This window comes from Bos indicus x Bos taurus, chromosome X, assembly GCF_003369695.1.
Source record: "Bos indicus x Bos taurus breed Angus x Brahman F1 hybrid chromosome X, Bos_hybrid_MaternalHap_v2.0, whole genome shotgun sequence".
NCBI lineage: Eukaryota > Metazoa > Chordata > Mammalia > Artiodactyla > Bovidae > Bos > Bos indicus x Bos taurus.
Window position 1 is genome coordinate 114878244 of NC_040105.1, and position 25446 is coordinate 114903689.

The 25446-nt window shown below is 40.6% G+C and overlaps 1 protein-coding gene across 8 annotated transcripts in view; it reads right to left on the reverse strand.

The window, feature by feature from the left end:
• Positions 1 to 25446, reverse strand: part of AFF2 (AF4/FMR2 family member 2) — a 534465-nt gene that overhangs the window by 249759 nt on the left and 259260 nt on the right. For 4 of the 8 annotated variants that reach the window (XM_027533305.1, XM_027533306.1, XM_027533304.1 and 1 more), the window contains exon 4: positions 12658 to 12753. The exons of the other annotated variants lie outside the window; for them this stretch is intronic. In XM_027533305.1, coding sequence (XP_027389106.1) covers positions 12658 to 12753 — 96 coding nt within the window. The remainder of the gene's footprint in view (positions 1 to 12657; positions 12754 to 25446) is intronic. 8 annotated transcript variants of the gene reach the window in all.

The following is a 25446-nucleotide window of genomic DNA, read 5'->3' on the forward strand; positions in this document are numbered from 1 at the left end:
AGATGCAGAAGATGCTGACATGAGAACCAGCCAATTAGATACTCAGGATGAACCCTTTTCTTTACACAGAGAAACTTGCTTTCCTGACTCTTCAACAGCTCATGCCTAAGTGGCACCATAATATGGTAAACTGTACAGTGAGGTTCATAATTGGCAGACAAAGGTGCCAGGAGCTAACGAAGTCTAAACTTGCAGAGAACCATATCACTCACTTTCTCAGTCATATACTAATTCATTCAACTGTTTGTCATCTATTCATCAAACATGGCTAAGTTCTCCTGTGCGGCAGACACTACGCTGAGCACTGGGGCAAACACGATGGAAGATCCAGGTTTTGTTCCCACTCCATGAAGACAGTGACAGTATCTGCTGTGTTCACTGCGATGTTCCCAGAACACAGCACAGAGCCTGGCATAGAATTAGGGCTCCATAAACACAGTGGCAATCCACTCCAGTACTCTTGCCTGGAAAATCCCATGGACGGAGGAGCCTGGTAGGCTGCAGTCCGTGGAGTCGCGAAGAGTTGGACACAACTGAGCGACTTCACTTTCACTTTTCACTTTCATGCATTGGAGAAGGAAATGGCAACCCACTCCAGTGTTCTTGCCTGGAGAATCCCAGGAATGGGAGAGCCTGGTGGGCTGCTGTCCATGGGGTCACATAGAGTTGGATATGACTGAAGCGACTTAGCAGCAGCAGCAAACATTTGTGGAAGAAATCAATGAACGAATTTAGAGTCAGTGAATCACAGGAAGCTGAACTAACATCAGGGCTTGAATGGAACTGGAAACAGCAAGAATGAATTCTTTCACTTGAGGAAATATTGGAAGAGGCATTGGGGCTTGTTTTTGACAAACAGTTGAAGGGTGTACAGTCACAGTCATCCAATTTATTTATAACTCTGTGTCCCCATCTCCAACTAATATAGATACAGAGGCCTAAGCTATAAGTATGATGATTTTTTCTTCAAACAGCAAAATACCAAAAAATATCGATAGTTTAAAAATATTAAAAAAAAATAATACAGAGAGGGAGAAATATTATATGGCATCCCTTATATGTGGACTCTAAAAAGAAATGGTACAAATGAACTTACAAAACAGAAAAAGACTTACAGACTTAGAGAACAAACTTAGAGTTGCCAGGGGGAAAGGGATAGTTAAGGAGTTTGGATGGAGATGTACACCTGCTCTGTTTAAAATGGATAACTAACAAGGACCTACTGTACAGCATAGGGAACTCTGCTCAATGTTATGCGGCAACCTGGATGCAAGGGGAGTTTGGGGGATAATGGATACATACATATGTTTGGCTGATTCCATTTGTTGTTCACCTGAAGCTATTCCAACATTGTTAACTGGCTGTACTCTAATACAAAATAAAAAGTTAAAAAAATATTGCAATCCCTAAATGTTTCCAAATAGCTAAATATTTCAACTGTAGTTGAAGCTATAACCACCCACACTTTTTTTTTTCCTTAGGAAATATTTATTTCTGTGATTTTAGAAAAACAATCAAAGCCAACTTATTTGAAAGTACAAGAGCAATAAAACATTTTTTTTTAAATTTCTCATGGGCACCTGTTATGGGCTTGACCCTGAGGATACAAGAGGGAACACAGCAGGTACCACCCACACTTTTGTCTATAACATTGCTCTTGATTATCATCACAAATCCAGGAAGAGGCAGGGAGATATAAAGCTGTTTTCAGATCAAGTAACTGAGGCCAGAACACACAGTGTTATTCAAACGTAAGACTATGCTTTACATTTTTCTTCTAAGGCTGCATGGATGGAGAAAGAAACGTGGAAACAGCCAGAAGCAGAAGAGTTACACTGACATCTTCTCTTGGCAAATAGAGGATCTTAGGTTCTATAATTGTAGGCTTGGCACTGCATGTAAGCTTAATATAGGCATATTGAAAAAGCCTGAATATGTATATTTGGAAGACATGATTTCAAACTTTAATAAGAGCTGCATATGCTATTTACTGTATTGACAAACTCACCAACGGTGCATTGCTTAAGGCACTTTGAAAATGCTCTAAGTGTTCATTCAAGTCAGTGAAGGATATAAACTCTCAGGGTGCATTCTACACATCAGAGTATTTTACTCTTTGACACACACAAAATTTCCAATTTCTTTTCAGGGATTTTGCTTCTTCTCAACAATACTAACAGCTGGCCCTGTCATTGTGCGGTAATTCATAGAGTCCGTCCAGCCGTGAGTATGCAGTTGGCACTTATTCCTCTCTCCCTGTTGATACGTGACAATGACTGAAGGCCATATTTCTCCCTGAGGACACACTGAGAGACTCTGTTGAAAGCCAGAGGAAATGTTTGTGAATTCTGTCAGAAAAGAAGGAAGAAAGGTGACATCTCTGATTCACTCTTTATGCTGCTTTCTGTAATTAGGTAATAGCAGTGGGAATTAGAATTCTTTCAGAGAAGGCCCATCAGAACTCCACTTTGGCTTTTGAAGCAGCTCCATTCAAGGCTGCCTCCCAGTCTTCAAGAGGTATGTCACTGTTTTCATTCTAAACCCTGGCTTGGGGAGGTCCTAGTTTGGTTATTCGGAGAAGGCGATGGCACCCTACTCCAGTACTCTTGCCTGGAAAATCCCATGGACGGAGGAGCCTGGAAGGCTGCAGTCCATGGGGTCGCTAAGAGTCAGACACGACTGAGCAACTTCACTTTCACTTTTCACTTTCATGCACTGGAAAAGGAAATGGCACCCCACTCCAGTGTTGTTGCCTGGAGAATCCCAGGGACGGGGGAGCCTGTTGGGCTGCCATCTGTGGGGTCGCACAGTCAGACATGACTTAGGCGACTTAGCAGCAGCAGCAGTTTGGTTATTAAACCTGGCATATTAGGTAGGTCTCAGCTTGGGAGTGAGAGACTTTTCCAATCAGATGAAAATTCCAATTTTTGTGCATTGGAATGAAGAAAATCACAAATGGCCTAGTTTCCATGTTTTGTTTTTTAACTTTAACATGCTATTTATTGTTATGGAAAGGGTAAAATTGGTTTTGGGGCAGACAGTTTGGTTAGAAAAATGAAGAAGTGCTTTCAGGTGAATTTTCCACCCTCTCTGCTCTCTACGTGTGGCTCAAAGCACTGACGTCAAGAAATTCTCTTTCAGAAACACGGAGGAGCTCTGCAGTTTGCATTAGTCAGCTGCTTAACGGGTTCTTTCACGAGGAGCCTGAGAATTGATAAAATTACTGGATTCACTTGGTGGGACAATGATTTCTCATCCGAGACAGAGCGTGGCTTGGGTTTCTCATAATCACAGGACGTAGGGGAAGTGAAGTGAGACCCAGATCAATGTCCCTGAAGCGACTGGAATCTATTTATGATGGATATAGGGAGGATCGGGGGCATTTCCTTGAACAAAACCATCTATAGGATAATGTAATGATCCTTCCATCCTCAAACCATAATGAAAAATGTCTCTACAGTTGATTTCCCCTTCTGTGATTTGGAATCAACACTGTGCACAATGCATTCTGTGATTACAATAATGTCAGCTAAGAACAATGGCAGAAAATGCCACTTTCAGAACCACATTGCTCCTCCAAACACATTGCACCCTCATTGTCACGCTGTGTTCATTCCTTCTTATCTCAGTAACAATCCTTGAACTCCATTCACAATATTTCTTGAGCAGCCAAAATCCTTCATTATTTCTGGTTTGGGTTTCAGTGTGGCTTTTGGTCATAGTTCAAAAGAGATAAAATGGGCCCCAGAACCCATAAAGTCATGCAAATAATTAAGTCCAGTATGAAAACTTTTGAAAGTTCCTGAAGGAGAATGGGTTATAATTTTGTAAATATCTTCAAGAATCACATGAGCCAAGACAAAGACTCTTCCACAGAAATATACCTTTCCGGAAGGGCTCCCTTCATATGACAAACCAGCTGTCTGACATTTCCAGGATCCACGTCCAGTGACCCAGTGACATCAAGAGAAACAAGGCAAACAACCGTTCTGCTTTCTCTGGGACTATCTAGAATAGCACTGAAAATGCAGAACATACCCAGGACATACTCTTCTACCCAGACATACCCTCCTTCCCTGGCAGCAGGGGCTGAATCACTGCCTGGGCCTAGGCTCAAGTGGCAAGAATAAGGAGGGATAGGGTGTTCTTATTTTTGAGAGACACCCTGTCCACAAAACTTCCTGAATGGCAAATATTCAGCCTTATACACTGGAACATCTCCAAATGCATCAGTAATAGCTAACAGAGAAGTAAGGGAAAATATTTTGGAATAAACACTTAGAAACTCCTGATATCTTTAAATTGTCAAAACAGCAAAACTTGTGTTCCCCATCCTGAACCCTCCTCCTGTGGTGGATTCATTTTGATGTTTGGCAAAACTAATACAATTATGTAAAGTTTAAAAATAAAATAAAATTAAAACCAAAAATAAATAAATAAATAAATAAATAACATTATAAAAAAAAAACAGCAAAACTTTTCAGGGGATGCTAAAAGTCTGCAAATAACAAATGCTGGGGTGGGGCTGGAGAAAAGGGAAGCTTCCTATATACTGTTGGTGGGAATGTAAATTGGTGCAGCCACTATGTATGCGTGCCTATGTGCTAAGTTGCTTCAGTCATGTCTGACTCTTTACAACACTAAGGACTATAGCCTAGTCTATAGGCTCCTCTGTTCATGGGGATTCTCCAGGCAAGAATACTGGAGTGGGTTGCCATTTCCTTCTCTAGGAGATCTTCCTGACCCAGGGATCGGACCCATAACTCCTGCAGCTCCTGCATTGCAGGCAGGTTCTTTACTGCAGAGCCACCCTGGGAGCTGGGAAAACAGTATGAAGGTGCCTTAAAAACCTAAAAATACAGCCACCATATGACCCAGCAATACCATTCCTGAGCATATATACTGAGAAAACTCTAATTCAAAAAGATACATGTACCCCAATGTTCACAGCAGCACTATTTACAAGAGCTAAGACATGGAAGCAAACCTAAATTCCCATTGACAGATGAATGGATAAAAAAGATGTGGTGTCTATATGTACAATGTAATATTCAGTCAGTTCAGTTCAGTTCAGTTGCTCAGGCATGTCCGACTCTTTGCGACCCCACAGACTGCAGCACGCCAGGCCTCCCTGTCCATCACCAACTCCCGGAGTTTACTCAAACTCATGTCCATTGAGTCAGTGATGCCATGCAACCATCTCATCCTCTGTCATCCCCTTCTCCTCCTGCCTTCAATCTTTCCCAGCATCAGGGTCTTTTCCAATGAGTCCATTCTTTGCATCAGCTGGCCAAAGTATTGGAGTTTCAGCTTCAGCATTAGCTCTTCCAGTGAATATCCAGGACTGATTTCCTTTAGGATGCACTGGTTGGATCTCCTTGCAGTCCACTCAGCAATAAAAATGTTCATAACCCCTGATCCAATATTTCCACTTCTAGAATTTTATCCTCTAGGAAAAAAAGCCAGACCTGCATAATACTGCTTACTGAAGTTCTATTTACAATGCTGAATAACGGAAACCTGAAGCAGGAGACCTGGGTTCAATCTCTAGGTCTGGAAGATCCCCTTGAGAAGGGAATGGCTACCCATTCCAGTATTCTTGCCTGGAGGATCCCATGGACAGAGAAGCCTAGCAGGCTATATATAGTCCATGGGGGTCACAAAGTGTTAGACATGACTGAGGGACTAAACAACAACCATGTTAGGAGCATGACATAGTAATCTATATATGTGCTAAGCCATGTCCGACTCTTTGTGGCTTCATGGAATGTAGCCTGCCAGGCTCCTCTGCCCATGGAATGCTTCAGACAAGAATACTGGAGTGGATTGTCATTCCCTTCTCCAGGGGATCTTCCCATTCCAGGTATCAAACCTACATCTCTTGTATCTCCTGCATTAGCAGGTGGATTCCTTGCCACTAGCACCAACTGGGAAGCCCAACTCCATATATTAATATATTGTTTTCTAATTAATATTGAATGTATGCTGCTCTAAAATTTAAATATCTGTGTGTGTGTGCTTAGTCGTTCTGTCATTTCCAACTCTTCGCGACCCTATGGACTATAGCCTGCCAGCGTCCTCTGTCCATGAGATTCTCCAGGCAAGGATATTGCAGTGAGTTGCTATTTCTCCTTCTAGGAGATCTTTCCTACCCAGGGATCGAACCTGGGTTTCCTGTGTCTCCTTGCATTGGCAGACTGATTCTTTACCATTGAGCCACTTGGGAATCCCCAATATGTATATATTACATGTGTATTATATATACATGCATATGTATGCATGCATATGAAAAAGAGAAAGTGTTAGTGGCTCAGTCATGTCCAATTCTTTGTGACCCCATGGACTGTAGCCCACTAGGCTCCTCTGTTCATGGGATTCTCCAGGCAAGAATACTGGAGTGGATTGCCATTCCCTTCTCCAGAAGATCTTCATGACTCAGAGATCCACCAGGGAAGCCCATGCATGCATATATGCTCACACATATATGTATGTATATATATGTGTGTATTACATGCATATTATATATACATGGGGCTTCCCTGGTAGCTCAGACAGTAAAGAATCCACCTGCAATACAGGAGATCTGGGTTCAATGCCTGGGTTGGGAAGATCCCCTGGAGGAGGGGATGGCAATCCACTCCAGTATTCTTGCCTGGAAAATCCCCACGGACAGAGGAGCCTGGTGGGCTACAGTCCAGAGGGTCTCCAAGAGTTGGACATGACTGAAGTGACTTACCATGCATGCATATCTATGTCTATAATGGAATACTATTCAGTCATGAGAAAGTAAGAAATCCTGCCATTTGCGACAACATTGATGGACTTTGACAGCATGATGCTAAGTGAAATAAGACAAAGAAAGACAAATACCACACGGTATTGCTTATATGTGGAATCTGAATGATAAAAAGTCAAACTCATAAAAAAAAGAGTAGAAGAGTGGTTGTCAGGGGCTGGGGCTGGGGAAATAGGGAGAGGCAAAAGGGTACAAACTTTCAGCTATCGAGATGAATAAGCTGTGAGGATCTAATGTAAAACATGGTGACTATAGTTGATAGATAACACTACTGTATCTGAAATTTACTAAGAGAATAGAACTTCCTCACCAAAAAATAGAAAACTACAGAGATAAATATTTGAGGTATGGATGTGTTAATTGACTTGACGGAGGGAAGTCCTTTAAAAATAAATATGTATATCAAATGATTATGATGAATATACACTTTAAATTTATCATAATTTTATATGTCATACCTCACTAAAGCTGAAATAAAATTAAATTTGAAAGGAAAAAAAAAACAGGATGTGGACATTGATTTTAGAGGAACACGACAGGAAGAAACTGGGAAGTGATGGAAATGTTTATGGCGTAGATTGCTGTGATGGTTCCATGGTGTATACTAAACCCTAAACTCATCAAGTTGTATACATTAAATATGGACTGCTTTCAATGTGTCAATAAAATGGTTTAAAAATTTGTTTAAATAATTGAATATAGTACTGGCCACACCAAAAAGTTATGCTGCTGCTAAGTCGCTTCAGTCGTGTCCGACTCTGTGCGACCCCATAGACGGCAGCCCACCAGGCTCCCCTGTCTCTGGGATTCTCCAGGCAAGAACACTGGAGTGGGGTGCCATTGCCTTCTCTGCAAAAAGTTATATCCTGAGGCAATATTGCCATAGAATGAAATTCCCTATATACGCAGAATGGAATTGGAGGGGATAGACTTCTACAGTTGGATTTCTTCCTATTCTTCTTCCCTTTTGGAAGACCAGAACTTGTCTTCAGACCCTTTCATTGAACACTATGTACTCATGCAATGGCTCCCTGACATTTCTGAACATTCACTGTGACCAGGGTCAGTGGGTCAAATGGAATGATGAGAGGTTGAGTTCATTCCTTATATTTAGTATCTCAGTTTCACATGGCGGGGGGCACCCCAGGTGGCTCAGTGATAAAGAATGTGCCTACCAGTGCAGGAGACACAGGAGATGTGAGTTCAATCCCTGGGTCATGAAGATCCCCTGGGGAAGGAAATGGCAACCCGCTCCAATATTCTTGCCTGGAAAATCCCATGGACTGGTGGGCTACTGTCCATGGTGTTGCAAAAAGTTGGACACAACTGAGCGACTAAGCACCTAGCACCAGTTTCATATATGCTACTTGCTTTCCAAAACTAACTTCCAAGAACAGACATCGTGCAACACTGTCACATGAGCCCTCAAAATATTCATTCTCAGCCATCTAGATCTAATCAGCCAGAAAGCGAGGAAGCTTTCACCACGAAACATTTGTTTCACTGATTTTACATTTAAAATTCAAAATTATACTTTCAGTCACTGTCCCCAGGCAGGTTTCAATACTATTCAGACATGGTAAGTAAGTACTCAGATTCACTATTATCAAGGTAACATAGGGAAATAAGTCAATTTTTAACTGTCTTCTTTTTTATTTCCAATAGTTCTTTATTAATTATAAAGGACACAAATAACCACTATCACATGAAATGTTAACCTCCCAAAGGCATCAAACTCCGAAGACTCATACTTCCCCAGCTAAGATGCAAGCATGGGTAACTCTTTCATATGCGATCCCAGTTCAAGGCACATGGCACAATGAGGAGGGGCATTTACTGTACTCATCCAACTGTTCTTGCTGTCTGCTAGCTTCAGTCAGCTCTGTTCTTTGGCCAAGGCAGCTCTATTTGAACAGTATATAAAACCATATAAACCATAAGGTATGGTATATAAACCATATAAAACACAGCTAACCTTTTGTGCTAAGTATTTCACAAGGTTTATTCTGTGTAATCCTTACTGATCCTCTAAGGTAGGTGCTATTATTATCCCCATTTTACAGATAATAAAAATGAGACTCAGGGCAATTAAATATCTTGCCCACAGGAGTATGAGGCAGCCCCTGGATGTAAATGCAGGCTGTTGTACTCCAAAGCCTAGTATATTCTAATCCTCTTACACTGCTCCTCACTGATACAGGCCCACTCTTTCAATATTTTGTCAACCCCAGTACCTCAAACTTGTAAATAATCATTAATCATAAACCTGACATCTAGTCGATATTCCAACTTCAGCTGTTTTGCTTTACTAATTTTGCTTGAAGGAGCAAAGGGCTCAGATGACCAATGGCATGTTTGTTTTAGGGAAAGTATTTAGGAATTCCAAGCAAAATTTAAGAAATGTCCCATAAGATGGCTTGGTAGACAGAAACGGACAGAGAGATGGATATATACACGTGTGTGTGTGTGTGTGTGTGTGTGTGTGTTCCCCTTGTGGCCCAGATGGTAAAGAATTTCTCTACAATGAAGGAGACCCAGGTTTGACCCCTGGGTCAGGAAGATCACCTGGAGCAAGAAATGGCAATCCACTCCAGTACTCTTGCCTGGAGAATTCCATGAACAGAAGAGCCTGGCAGGCTACAGTCCATGGGGTCACAAAGAGTATGATATTATATATTATTTATAAAATATCAATTAATAATATATAATATTTTATATATAATCACCAATATAATAATTAATATTTATATACTTAATAATATATTATATATATAAGTATTAATTTACATAAACATCTACCCATGAATATAAACATATACATGGATATTTCACTATATAATATTTTTAACAATGTTTACATATTTTGGATACTGTTGTTAGAAAATTCTAAATATTTCCTTTGCCTAAAGAATAAGATGCTGTCACTGTGGTACTGTGATCTTACTTCAGACTATCTGCAGATGTGCAATACCTCTTCTGTCTTTTATGTTTTCTGTCGAGAAATTTGGCCCATAGAGTCAAAAATCAACAAAACATGCAATTCCAGCTCACTGTAGAAGCTGTCACCCTCATCAGTTTGTGATTTAGTGTAACTTGAACAGGAACTCTCAGCTAATTTGTTAAGGAACAAATACCCTGGGATCCACAGCTAGGAGGTCAGACCCAAGGCTCTAATTAACATAGATTGGGAAAAACAGAAATGTTTTTCTGTAACTAAATATCATAATTAAGCACAGACAAGATTAAGCCTTGAACTGCCTCAGCATCACAATGATTTCCAAACAGAAGTGAAAAAAGTAGTTTCAGTCATGATCAAGACAGGAGTAAATACATAACATGGAAAGAAGTGACTGAACATGAGAGTTTCTGGTGTGAGTGCAGGTAAAACAACAACCTGATGCCAAGGTGGAAAGCGAGCAGGAAGTTTCAAATATTAATCTATCCCCTTAAGTCAACTTGCTCTGACAACTGCAAAAATGTAATCACCACTACAATCAATATGAAAAAACCCCATCTACAAGCTTGAACCCAATCAGCATGTCCATGTCTTCATCAGATTTAGCCACAACCCATAAAGATGCTATGGGGACAGCCCTGTTACTTATTTCATCATAATTCTTTGTATATTTCTCTTAGCCCTCCAAATAGATTATGATTTCTGGGGCGAGGGGGACAGGGGTTAACATATTATTCCTCCTGTATTCCTTAATGGCACATTTAAATTGAACAGTTTCTCAATAGGAAAGAAAAGGGCCTCTACTCATGAGAAGTTACCACATTTCAGCACTTTTACACAACCACTTCAACAATGGGTAATGGTTCCCTCAACAATGTATAACCAATACACTAAGGCCTAAAGGATTTTCTAACAGGGCTCCACCCTACTGGTTCTGGGAAAGGAAATGGGGGAGGGGCAGAGCAGAAAGAAGGGTCAAAGTTGACTCATTCCATTAGTTGGCATAAAGAAATGTCAGATGTTTGGATGCATACAAGGAGCCCATAAACAGCCCTTGGATCCTCAAGGCAAACAAATAAATCGTCTCCCCCTCCCCCCACCCTTTTTTTCCCTCCTTTTTCCACCACCACAAGAATTGATATTTTGTGATTTCCAGTCGCTTCAGAGATAAACCTCAATTTTTTAGGGTGTTATCTTGAGGGGTTGAAGAGGTTTAAAACCCAGAAAATAAGATCAAGAGTATTCTGGTCCCCAGACTGTTACCATGAAACTCCTTCTGAGATCTCCAGGGGTTTTGATTTTACAATGGCTATTTCTAAAGAACGAGTATACATATGAGGGCAATTCTCAGGTCAAGGGCATGATTCTGATGGTCTTTGATACAGGGAAATTTATAAAGAAGAAAAAAACCAGATACCAGCTTTCATTTCCCAGAAAAAAAAAAAAAATACTTTTCAGAGATCTGGAAAACTAAATCAATTCCCCAAAGTTCCTTAGGACTCTAAGAAGCCAAACACAATTATTGGTAATTAAAAGTTGAATTAATGCTTATTAAAATTAACTTATTAGATTAATACAGACAAAAAAGTCTTAATGGTATGGCTGCTAGTATGTATCGCTTACTATATGTAGGATAATGAGGGCTCATATAATCAATGTGTATTGCACATTAGTGCTCTTTTATAGGATTTGGAAAATCATTTGACTAGGTCCAGTGATTTTGGAAGCTTACAGCTGTGCTTTCTGCTTTCCTGGTCTACTCTTGATCGCAGCCCTGATTGATTGAAAGGGAAGATCTTGACCAGAAACAGAAGGCCCATATCACATTGTTCCTTCAGGTGCAAAAAAACAAAAAAAGCATTTGGTAAAATACAGGGCCATTTTGGAGTTTACATTATGTACATCTTAGCTAGAAACATTTAGGAAGATTGGAAGATGATGACTTTTCCAGAAAGAGTGGGAAAGGTGTTTGAAAGTCTTAAGTGGCAGACCAGGTAGGAATGGCTTCCATGGAATTTAGAACAAACCGTCAACGTGGTATCAGTGATCTAGGAAAAAAGTTTTCAGTTCAGGGCATTGTATAGACCCTCAAAGTCCACTAGCCATCCCAGTCATAATCAACAACGACAAGGGGCCCTCTGCCACCTGGTAAAATGCAGGATACACATCAGCACTCCAGGAGACCAAAATAGACACAGCGCTGTCTTCCCTCAAAAGACCAATGTTGATGCTTTGCCAACCAAAGAAATCAGAAAAGCTATCACAGGAAAAAAATGCCAGACTAATGCGATAAATAAAGATGTGCCACAGCATATAACTGGAGAAGGCAATGGCACCCCACTCCAGTACTCTTGCCTGGAAAATCCCACGGACGGAGGAGCCTGGTAGGCTGCAGTCCATGGGGTCGCTAACAGTCGGACACGGCTGAGCGACTTCACTTTCACAGCATATAACACCAGACGCATACGTGACAAAATCAGCTGGGCCCTGTGACTGGGAGGTGGCTTCCTAAGTCCATTTAGGTTATTGACTCAAAAGTTTCCTCCAGCAATATATAATTGTGCACACAATTTACCCCACAGTGTATAATTTTCTGAGTCAAAACACAAACTTAAAAATAGCTGCAAAACTATCAGAGCAGTTACAATTCTCGGATTCTTTTGAAGAATTTAAACTAGCATTATCAACACTCGGGGGCAGTTATTTTTGTAAAACAAGAAATAAAGGACATGTTTCATGACTTCCAGACAAGGAAAAAAAGAAGATTATGCATATTATGAAACTGTGGACTTGAGTGATTCTGGTCGAGTTTAATTTCATCCTATTTCTTCCCCCACAGACCAACAGCTACGGCACCACATCACCCCCCAGGTCTTAGCGCTGAAAAAGGAGAATTGAGCCTTACTAATGGCTGCTCAAGCACTCCCGACTCTGGCTTTTGCATCTGGGCACAGGGGGTGAGGTGTCCTGGGAAAGGAGAAGCATCGGCTTCAACGGGACTCTGGGAGGAGAGAGGGGATTTGAACGTTGTTAAAAGGTACAGTTTTTTAAAAATGGACTCGATGTCTACAAATCCTCTTCTTAATGAAGAAATCATTGAGAAGTTCTTGGCAGAACGTCAAATCCTGCATTTAAGAAGACAATTAAAATGTTATAATGCAAAAACTATAATTAGAGACATATCTGTGCAAGTAACACGCTACTTTTCTTCTCTGCCATTAAAAGAAAAACAGGAATTTTTGCCAATGGTCATTAGGGTCTTCACCAGATAATGTTGCCTTATTGAGGAGATGGTTTCAGCTGCCACAAAGGTTAAATTAAAAAACAGCAAATGCCCCAAAAGGGCTATGTCCTTACATCACTGTTTAAATTTTCACACAACATGATTAAATCAGGGGTGTGTTGTGGCTCCTTCAATACTAATGTGACCATGACATTCTCTCACTTGAAATACAGTTTTTTTTTTTAAATTGGGATGCTCTTCAGGAATAAAACTAGATGTGCAAATTCCATAGTTGTTAAATGAGTTGTTTGATCCCCCAGTGGTTTGACTAAATTGCCCCTTTCAAGCCTGCCTTCCTCACTCTACCCCCTTCCCCTACTCTCTTCCTTCTACCTATAAACACCGAGAAAGCTCATCCTTGGTCCAAGGAATCATGCTGAGTACTGGACATATGGAGATCGGTGCACAGTCTAGCAGTGGATAAAGGCTAGAACTCACAAAGTTCATATAATAACTCATTGGCTCTGTTGTATTTGGAAGGCGGCTATGAATTAGTGGAGAAGAAGGAGTGAGAAAAGTAGGGCCTGGAGAGTGAACAAACAGGTCATGGTAGAATCCAAGAGGCCTCGTTAAGAAGGTGAGGGATGTCTATGTCACAATTATTTAGACATGTGGCCACCCAAAACAAGATGGTGGCTTCTGTATTCAGAAGCTTCTGTGTCCACTGGTACCCACATACACAATGATGCTCAAGTCACATGTGCTGTCTCCCAGAGCTGGCTCAGTACCTTCTCATGCTCTAATGTGCCTTCTCCTAGAGGAAAGCTGACCCGGCCACACACTGTCTGCCATGGTCAGTAGGGCATCTTAGAGCTGTGCAGAAACGTACCACGAGTCTAGGAATCCTAGTACCACACTCTCACATTCCCGGGGCAATTTTATTTGAGAAATACCATGAGAGCATAGAGGGAAAGATCTCACTCTCACATATATCACAATGCAGCTAATGAATTAGCTGTTCAGAAGAGTCGGACATGACTGGGCGACTGAACAACAACAAGATGGGGGAAAGGACCCAAATGGCTATCCAGCTAATTTATTAGCTGCACAGCACTTCAAATCCAGCATTGTGAACTGGCCACATGTGACCAAAGCAAGTCGGTAACTGCATCAAAAATGTCAGTGAGACTAGCAGTTCTGTACAGAAACTGGCTCTTTCCTTGAAATATTAGGCAACCGTGCTAGTGCAGAATATTAAACATGTCTGTGCTGTAAACATGGTATCTTTATGTACTTTCAATTATGATCTGTAAACACTCGAGAATTGGGAAATATGCATAAATTGTTATACTTGGTTCAGAGAATGAAAATGAATCCTGTAAATGCTTGCCATCAAAAGAGGAGTCAAGGGTATGCTGCTTTATGGAGGCAGATTGATATACAGATATCTCCAGTTCAAGTTGCTCAAGGTCTCTCAGGGAGATGAGACACAGACATTAAGAAGCTAAAAAAAATATATATGTATGTGAATGTGTCTATACACACACACACACACACACACACACACACACACACATATAGTATAACTGAATTGCTTTGCTGTACATTTGAAACTAACACAATATTATAAATCAACAATATTTCAATTAAATAAATAAACATATAAAAGAATAACAAGGCAGGTTGTGACATGTGGCCTAATAGTGAGAGTGCTAATAACAGAAACAGACAGAAACAGAAACAACAGCTACCATTTGCTAAGTGCTTATTGTGTGCCAGGTACTGGGCTCAATCTTCTACCTCCATTATCTCATTTTCAATTGTTGCAAAACCTCTATGAGGCACTCATTATTTCTAGTTTGCAATTGGGAAATGTATGACTTAGAGATGTCCATTGCCCTTCTCAATGTCATACAGTTAAGTACTTTGTACAATCCAGATTTAAATCCTAATCTGGTGCAAGCAGAAGACAACTGGAAGTGCAAGAAGGGAGTCTGGGAGAGATGGCACAGGTCAACTACCTGGTTAAGATAATTGACACACTGGGAATGAAGAAATCTGATGGCTGAGTTTGCTCATGGTCAAAACACTGAAATGATCCCGCAGGCTGGGGCAAGGAAAGACACTGGATGACAGACGGGAAGGGGAGATGAGAACAAGCAACACACAATGGCAAGCAAAGAGTCCTCCAAAGAGGGGTGGGAAATGTTCCCCCCTCACAAAAGAAAATCAAGAAAGATGAGATAACAAAAGGGATCACTCTGAATGAATGTTAGAGGTGTGAGATCCAACACTGTGGTGAGGAAAGTGCCCACAATGTAAGGAGGGGAGGTGACAGGAGTGAAGGGAGGAAACAGAAAGATTTTGGCTCAGATTCCATATCAGTATCTTATTTGCTACACTCTTAATCACTTAACCTTCTCAAGCATCAGTTTTCTCATCTGTAAAATGGGCTTCAATGCCAGCTACCTTGTAGACGCTGTGAGAAAATGAGGAAGGAAAGTGTGCTGCATGGGGTTGTAGAGCATTGGGTCTGGGTTCAGGGCAAGTGGGGTCGCAGTGCCAGCTTGGTCACTCCCACCCATGTGGCCTCGGGCCATTCTTCAGACGCTCCAGGTTTTATAAAATAACTAGCCTGCCCAACCCCACTCCAGTACCCTTGCCTGGAAAACCCCATGGACGGAGGTGCCTGGTAGGCTGCAGTCCATGGGGTCGCTAGGAGTCGGACACGACTGAGCGACTTCACTTTCACTTTTCACTTTCATGCATTGGAGAAGGAAATGGCAACCCACTCCAGTGTTCTTGCCTGGAGAATCCCAGGGACGGGGAGCCTGGTGGGCTGCCATCTATGGGGTCGCACAGCGTCAGATATGACTGAAGTGACTTAGCAGCAGCAGCAGCCTGCCCAAAGTAGGTGCTAAAGGACTGTGGAACAGATGTTAGTATAATAATTAATGAAATTAAAATCTGCAATTAAACTAAAGTCTACTCTCAAAAAAAGTCAACAAAATATGCAATAAAAACAGACTTGTCAAGCAACATAAATTTCACTATCTTGAACAATTTTCAAGCAGCAGAATGATTACTTTGTGTATAATCTCAAACATGGAATGCCAATACACATGCAATTCTATTTAGGAGAATAGGAAAATGAAGATGTATTTGTGGCTGAACTTTGGGCTGGGGTTTCCCCTTTTAAAATGCTATGAAGCACAGCTTTTACAGTTCCTCTGAAAATTAGAACAAAAATGGGAGAAACTTTTCCCAAGCCTAAAGGATATTATTCTTGGCAATAAAGAACCATGAAATTAATGAGCTGTCTACTAAAGATCTACCATTAAAAATGTATATGAGAAAACCGGTCTATGCAAACTCCATTCCCTCCACTTGTAAACGCTATCCTGGGAGTTAAACTCAGCACTTAGGAAAGTTCCATTAACTGTTGCAAACTGCCCAGATCTCAGTCAGCTGTGAAAGATGCATTTGTTCTCCCCTCCCCCACCACCGGCCTCCAATGGGAAACGTGCTTTTCCAGAAACGTCCACCGCTGTCTCCAAACAGGGTCCCATGTGCTCCCATTTGCTGACAGGTATGCTCCCTGACCCACTGCACCCCCCAGCACCCTCCCTCTCTAAGGCACAGCACCCATCCTCTGCAAAGAATGGATGGGGGCCCATACTAACAGGCCCCACTCACTGCTTAGACTGGAAAATGAGGAAATGCTAATGAAATTGCTTTTATGGGCTGATATTCATGGATGGCAGAAAGGGACGTTTTGGAATGAGTCCAGGATTTGCTCTTCGGGAGAATTTCAGCTCCCGGCCAAAGCTCGGTGGCCAAGTGCACACGTGGGCACACCCATGCCCACACGCGCAGTCCATAAAGGTCACCAAGCACTTGTTAACCTTGAAGGGAAAAGAGAAACCTCAGGATTTCCCCCCAACAACATTCCGAGCCTCTTGTAAATCATATTCATATTCATACACTTAAGCATTAATTTACATACTTAATTTCTGACAGGCTGACAACCGCAGCCCTTCTCCCCCTCAATGTAAAGTGAGAAGTGAATTGTTATTCAGTGTATCCGTTACAGTAGTAGTGGCACTAACTGTATTTTATATAATGTGCTATCTGCACAAAGGCAGATAAGAATTTGATTTAACATCCAATTAAAAGCTGTCATTGAAAAATTACTTCAAATAAGCCTTTTATTTTCTTTAATCAGTCTTCAATTCAAGCCTTCCTTGGACCTACTGAACCAAGCATCAGGACTCATGAATTTTGATTAAAAAATTTGAGCCCATTTCTAACTTAAGCAGATTTTTTTTGTTGCACTGTTTGATAGAAATTTAATAAATCTATGAATCCTAGCCAGCATCATTTATCATCTTTTTTTCCGCAAGACTGGCCTATTATACCTAGGCAGTAAATTATGAGGGAACCAGCAAACCAAAACTTTTCAACCCGTTACTGAAGAAGAGATATAATCACTTGCATTGAACCATATAATTATAGTAGAATATGAAGCTCTGAAACATTAGGTCCTGTTTTGAATATGTAATGTCCATGATTTGAAAGCCTAAAAGATTTCTAGCTGATCTAATATAACTCAGTTTAGCATCATATTAAAGTATTGGTTGTTGATTAAAATAACAGCAAGAAAACAACAACAACAACAACAACAACAAAAAAAAAAAACCCTGCAAACAACAAAATATTCCCAGGCAGAAATATTTGGGATGTGACCCTGGGCTGTGAAAGGCAAATGGAAAACCAAAACCCTTCAACTTCATGCTTTATAGTTCATGTCTTATATATAAAGGTTCAAACTGTGTCCCTTTCCCTGGCTCTCTGAGCTAACAGATTGATTTCTGGCATACATGCTCAAGGTTGTACTTGCATCCTTCAGAGAGTTTTAGTGGGCTTAATGTATATTCAAAAATTACTAAAATTAAGAAAAAAAAATATATATCTATTAACCTTCTTCTGTGAGTCAGGAACTACACTGGGCCTTGAGATACAGCAATAAGCAAGACAGGCAACTCAAAAAAGTGGCACCTGGGACTTCAGTGGTGGTTCAGTGGTTAAGACTCTGTATTTCCACTGCAGTGGGCACAGGTTTGATCCCTGTTGAGAAACTAAGGTTCCACATACTGTGTGGTGTGGCAAAACACACACACACACACACACACACACACAAGTGACACCTATAATGCGTGGTAAGTGCTTTGTGAGGATACCAGCAAGTCAAGGATCAAGGGAGACTTCCTTGCAAATGTCATTTCAGCTAGGTCTTGAAGGGTGAGCAGGAGTTCGTGAGGAATAGCCTACTTTCCTGCCAACATAAGTTTTCTCGATACCTTTGTCTCTGCATGTGAATCAGAAAGGCTTCATGCAGAACCAGAGGATCACAGTGAAATATGTACTTGAATGAGCTTTGTGTTTTTCTAAGTGAAAGTCACTTAGTTGTGTCCAACTCTTTGTGACACCATGGTCTGTAGTCCATGGAATTCTCCAGGTCAGAATACTGGAATGGGTAGCCCTTCCCTTCTCCAGGGAATCTTCCCAACCCAGGGATTGAACCCAGGTCTCCTGCATTGCAGGCAGATTCTTTACTGACTGAGCTATCTGGGAAGTTTTTTCTAACAGAAATAATCAAATGTCTAAAGCTTCTCTTGCGTCCAGGAACCCCACCCCACTCTGTCTGCCTCTCTGCCAGCATACCAATGACTACACAGGCTGAATTTCCTTCTTTCCAAACTCAACTGATCCTTTCACATTTCTGTGCTTTGGTACAATCTATTTCTACCTACTAGGACGTCATTCCCAACAGGTTTCTACCAGTGAGTTGGCCCTCAGTCTTCAAGAAGCAAATCGAATCTGAGAAACCATCCCTGATGGCAGAGTCCCTCATTGCTTGAATTCCCACAGCATCCTGGCCATTTCTCTGTTAGAGGGCATGGTATTACCATGGCTCATTTACTTGTCTGTCTTCTACATGAGACGGAAGATATCAGGGAATGCAGAATGAATGAATGAATGAATGAAGTAAATCGATAAAATGCCTTAAACCTCTTACTATGCTGTTTGTAAGTCAGTGGTAATTCCTTTGTAGAAGGGAAAACACTAACCTAAATCCTTTAGGCAGGGGTTTAATGTGCTCCAACAGATAAATGGCATTGATCCTTTTAGCAAAACCAACACTCGGATTGATACAATGAAAATAAGAGAAGGGATTCTGTCTGGCTTTGCAACCTGTGTTCTCTTATTCATCTTCCAAAACACTCTGAGTATAAAGGAAGGCGAATGATGCTATGAAATATTCATTTTTAAAGGCTTGAGAGAGAAAAGGTTAGTCCATAGCTGAGTGAAAACTAAGCCACATCTTATAAACACGAGCCGGTATCCAAAGGAGAAAAAGAATTTTCAATGAAAAACCTATCTGGGATCCAAGATTAATGAAGAATAGACATAAGAGAGAAGACTATGCTCCTCGTCTGCCTGTAGCAACATCACACGCTACTAACAAAGGAGCCATTTCTACTGATATTTCTTCACTTTCAGCTTTAGCTACTGTTGTTTTACATTGACAAGCGACACACTGCATGCTTTTTTTCCTGCCAATAAAACAGTTTGACTGTCAGCTTATATCTACTGGTTCTTAGTGCACATATAGGCAGCCTACAGTCCATAGGGTCATGAAGAGTCAGACACAACTTAGCAACTGAACAACAACAATTGTCATAGACACTGCAGGCCTCAGGATTTAAAGAGATGAGAGCAGTAAACATTAACAGTCATATAAAGGCACTGGTGCAGGAAGTCTGGGTTAAGTTTCAAAATACTTTTAAAAACATTTGCCAAAGTCTTTGTTTCATTTTAACCAATGGACATTTCAAGTAAAATAAAGTCGATATGTTGCTGATCCATTTTAAATTAACTCATCAAAATGTTGTTTTGCAAGAAGCCAAGAAGCACTTGACTTCTAGAGGAAATCCAGGGCAGGGGAGGGAGGGTGGTCCATGGAGCAAGTGGTGAGTGGAAATTAGAAAATGTCTTCCACTTCCCCATATCTGCCTATGGAACATCATATGCTCACATGTGGTCAGCCATTCACTGTATAGAATACAATAGATGGACAACAATTTTAGAACTTGTAGGTCTGGGGAGATCAGTTAGTCCAAATCTTTAGACAGTCCAACATTTTATTTATTTGTTTATTTTTTGGCAGTGCCATATGGCATATGGGATCTCAGTTACCTGATCAGAGATTGAACCTGTGCCTCTGGTTTTGGAAGCATGGAGACTTAATCACTGGACCATCAGGGAAATCCCAAGACACTCCAATGTTTTAGAGAGGAAGGCACAGACAGGAAATGACTGGTTCAAGGTCATAGAGTGATGAGAAATATGCAAACATGGAAACCTAGGAGTGCTGATCATTAGTTGATCTATAATACAAAAGGACATTGATAAAGGAAAATTTACCAGAGCAATAATCTGCAAGAGCCCATCTAAGTAAAGCAGGGAGCTGGGCACAAAGATCACCCCTTGCCATGCCATATAGAGACAGCTTGGGAAATCCTAGTTTGTCTTTTACTTAGCTGAAGTCCTATATGTTAAAGGATCCAGAATCTTCATTGAATCCTCCCTTCACCAGTGAGGGGCACTCCTACTTTATAGATAAGAAACCAGAAGGTGATTATGACAAGTCTGGGGGTAAAAAGGAAGCCAAGCCAGCTTAAAGCCAAACGGCTATAGAGACTCCCCCTCCATATCTTTCTTCTTTGGACCTGATGCAAAAACAAAACAGAAACAAAAAGGAAACACTAAGGTGACTCTTCCATACAACAATACATTTTTTTGTAAATATTCAAAAGTGCTTAGAACATTAGCAAATGACATGTTTCCATTGGAGCACTGTTACCTTGCAAAGGGGTGGCACATGCTAGGAGAAAGGCACTGAGAGCTTCAAATGATAATTCTGAAGCAATCAGATGACATGGGATAACGTTCACGATACTACTTTAAGAGGAGCTAAACAAAGTGCAAAGCTGATTGCAATGAAAATCCCAATTCTTGTCTCCTAGATGCACATACATGTACAAATAAGCCATCAGGGCAATATTTCTGGGTGGTAATATTATGCCTTAACTTTGTTTTCTTCTATATACCTTGTATACATGCAGAGTACTTAACATTATATAATAATAAAGTTTTATCAGGAAAAGCAGGTAAGACACTTGGTTACAAGCCAAGTTCTAGCCCTAACCCCACCTCTTACTGGATTTCTTATGCTGTTACTATACAGAAATCCCAGTAAAGTGAAAAGAATGTAATAAAACCACACATTTACAGATTTCTTTCTATACATTTCTTATGAACACGTTTATTTATGCTTCTACATCCTGTTTTAAAAGTCTTTCAAAATAATCCATTCTCTAGAGGCTCAGGTGGCTCATCTGTTAAAGAATCTGCCTGCAATGTGGAAGATCTGGGTTCAATCCCTGGGTTGGGGAGATTCCCCTGGAGAAGGGAAAGGCTATCCACTCCAGTATTCTGGCCTGGAGAATTCCATGGACTGTGTAGTTCATTGGATCGCAAAGAGTCGGACACAAATGAGCAACTTTCACTTCAACTCTTTAAAAAAAAAAATCTTTCAAACTAATCCATTCTATATTTAGTGGTTTTTTTTTTTCCATTCTTTGCCAAGATGCCACACCCCTAATCACTTAGGAATCTACCTGTGATAGAAACCATTGAAGGACTCCATTTTCAATCATATAATTAATATGCCCTCCTGTGATCCTCAAACAAAGGCCTTTTTACAGATCACATTAGAGCTTCTGCCTTTTCTACATGGGCATATCCTCAGTGTTGTTGGGTGAGTAGACCTGTTTAGGAGATGAAAGAACTCAGAGACCTCCAGTAAAATGCAGAGAGCAGAAAGAGGAAGAAAAGAGGAAATTCATCATGTGTACCCCTCTGACATATTCACAAACACACCCACCCCTCACCCACAGTTCAAAGGGTCATTACTGAATGTAAGTTTTTATTGTTTAACAAGACATGGAGAGTGAAACATCCACACACAGGAAAACACTGTCAGGTATGCATATGCATTTTATCACAGAAGTCTTGAAGTTAATACATTGGAACATATGGAGCTACAGTCTTGATTGTAACTCATGTGCACAAAGAGAAATGCATCATCTCTGATGGACTGCATTCATTTCTTTAAATATAGGAAAAAGGTGGAGATATTGGAAAAACAAATTTTAATATTCTAATATGTACCAACCCTTTGACCTCTTTAAAAAATGATAAACTATGATAGGACCACTATATGATTTAGCCATGTTCCACCCCCAGTGCAGTGTTACTGTGTTTTAACAAAATGCAAGAGAGAATGAAATAAAAAACACAGACTGTGTTAAAATTCCAAAGAGCTAAATGCAGGACTGAAAGGCAGAATAACTAAAGAAAGGATAGTTATGTACAAAAATAGCCAAAGAGCCTCAAACAGAACTGGGTATCAGACAATCTTAGATAATATTTTTGTCCTCATTCTTGCAGGAATAATTATTTTACCAGCTCTTTGGTTTTTCTTACCATCAAAGATAACACACTGTAATGCTTGCTTTAATGCCTAAGATGTATGTGGTTCCCACACAAGTCACTTGTTCTGATCTGTCAAGCCACTGTAGAATTCAACAGTCTATTCTTATCTGAACCTCCCCCTAAAGAGTTTGGGTGATCTAATTTATAGCTGTAGGCATACACTGAGATTTTCTTCAGAGTCAGGTTCTAGTGCTCCCACTTGCTTGCTGTGTTACTTTGGAGGAAATAACCATCTCCTTCTCTGGATCCAGGTTGACTCACCCATCAGACACAGTAGGTGCTCTCAGAGGGTTTTTCCCATTGTCATACCTGTTTCTCTATATATATTCAAAAAGTTTGAAGTCACACAAAAATATAAAGGCAAATAACTTATAGAAAACCAGGTTCAAAAGGGACTGTTTGGGTAGATTGGTCTTCCCTGGTGGCTCAGCGGTAGAGAATCCACCTGCCAATTTAGGAGACGTGAATTCGATCCATGGGTCAGGAAGATCCCCTGAATGAGGAAATGGCAACCTTCTCCAGTATTCTTAACCTGGGAAATCCCATGGACAGAGGAGCCTGGTGGGCTGCTGTCCATGGGGTCACAAAAGAGTCAGACATGACTTAGCTACTAAATAGCAACAACATTTTGGTAGACAGTTTTCATTACCTTCATTATTTGGTGGAAGTAGCAGGGAAAGGGGCCTCTTTTCATTGGTAAACACTGAGCTGGACTTTTAAAATCTTGATTTCTAAAATGCTTTTGGTGAACATGCTCAACATAAAGACAATGGGCAACCAAGAGAAGGGCCTGTCCTTAGTAGCTATCATCTGTGTCATTTTGGGATTCAACAGGGAAAGATGGAGTGGGAGTTTCCTTGATGTAGTGAAGAGATCACAAGGTGGGAAGTCTACGTGGACTTGGGCTTGAATTCTGGTTCCATGCTTACTTCATGGCTTTGGGAATACTGGCTGATCACTCAGTGGAAATCTAATAGTCCTACTTCCTAGGGTGTTGAGAGGTTCTAATGAGATGGCAGGCATGCAGACCTAGCACAGTGCCAAGCACATAGTTGATAATCAGTAACTTTAATCCTAGTCTCTTCCATTTTCAGTGGCTCATCTCAAAGTACCACTATCCCCATCGCCCCTGCTCCAAACTTGGGTCAATCTCCTGAGCTGAGATCAGATAAGATGTCAAGGTCAAGAGCCAAAGAAGGGCCTCTTATAGAAAATGACTCCATGGACAACATCTGGGAGCAGAGTGGTTACAGAGCACCCTTCCTATGAGAGCCTTGTGTGGCCCAGGATGTCCCCATGGGGTGAACAGAGGCTTCTAGTCCCACACTGTTTTATTTCTATAAGGTGATGCCATGTAAGGATATTTACTAGTCTTACTGAGAACAGCCCTGTTGTTAGAACTGAGGCCACACATGAAAATAGCTGGGTAGGTGTTGGTCTCCTTCCCTTTAGATTATAGACAATACACCACACAGCTACATAACTGGCTACTTTTATCTCCCTGAACAAATTAGCATTTGGTCAGGCCCACTGTCAAATTAAGACATTTCCCTGTGCTTGGTGAGACTGAAAGCCTCAATTTCCAAGCATTAATTGTATCTGCTGGTGGGTGGTGCCTCTACTGGTCAACACCATGGCAACACTCCAAAGGGGAAAGAAAACAACCTACAGGCAGAAACACACAAGTCATGGCATCTCTGGAAGTGTGGCTTTTGCTTTCATCAAATTGGATTTTTGCTCATCAGCAGTGTTCTGTTTCATTTTCAGAAAAATCCCTGTATGGACCCCTCCATGTCAGGGATCATATATAAGCCTACTGAACCCCTCCCCCACCTGCAGAGTACCAGCTCAGTTCCTTAGATGAAATAACCATTCATTTGGATATTTACAAAAATAGAAAGAAACGTATACTAGGCTTCAGAAACATAGTATTTTATGGCAGAAAGATCATACAGTATTTGGTACCTAAGGTGACAGTGCTAGGGACTTGAGAGTTGTGTCACAAATATTTTTGACTAAGTTCATGACAGTTTCACCTGTCCATAATCAAACGTCCTAAATGGATAATGTAAAGCACGTGGGCAATATGTGGCATGAGTGGTGAAAATAAGCCAACATTTGACAATTTTATTCTTGCCAGTTCATTGATGGGAAGAAATAGTGAACCCACCTCCAGATGAAACCTTGTAGGGAAAAGAATAATTATTATAATTGTTTGAGGTCGACCACTGTCATTGATGGAAAGTTAACTGCATGTCTAAACCAGGGTCAGTAATAACCTCTTGACCAAAGATCAAATCATGCTTCCTCAGTTTAAATCACATCTTTTACCACTGTAATTTTAGTCCTGTAATTCTGGATAAATTATCTAAATCATCTATACTTAAGTTTCCTCATTTTACTGTAAGTGTCATAATTGTGTATTAATTGATGTAGGATTAAATGAGTTAATAAATGTAAATTGCTTAAAATGGAAAAAAAAAAAACAAGTCATTTCTAATATGGTGCTATTTAGACATAAGGAGAAAGGAAGCCACAAACATTCATTCAGTATTGTTTGACTACAAGAGTGGTCTGCTTATTGATTTCTTCCTGCCTTTAGTGACAGGTAATTAACCTGGATAAGCATGCGCCCTTTGCTCCAAATACATTCTTAATCTTAAACAGAAACTTCCAAATAAATAATCCTTGAGAGTTTTCAAAAAAATAGTATGGAGTGGACATCTTCAGTCCTCCAACTAATGCTAAGAGGCTGGTGGGACAGATATCAGACTGTCCCATTTTATATGAGATAGAAGATCAAAATGCTGAAATGATTGACTCCAAATCACAGTAATAAAAAAAATGAGC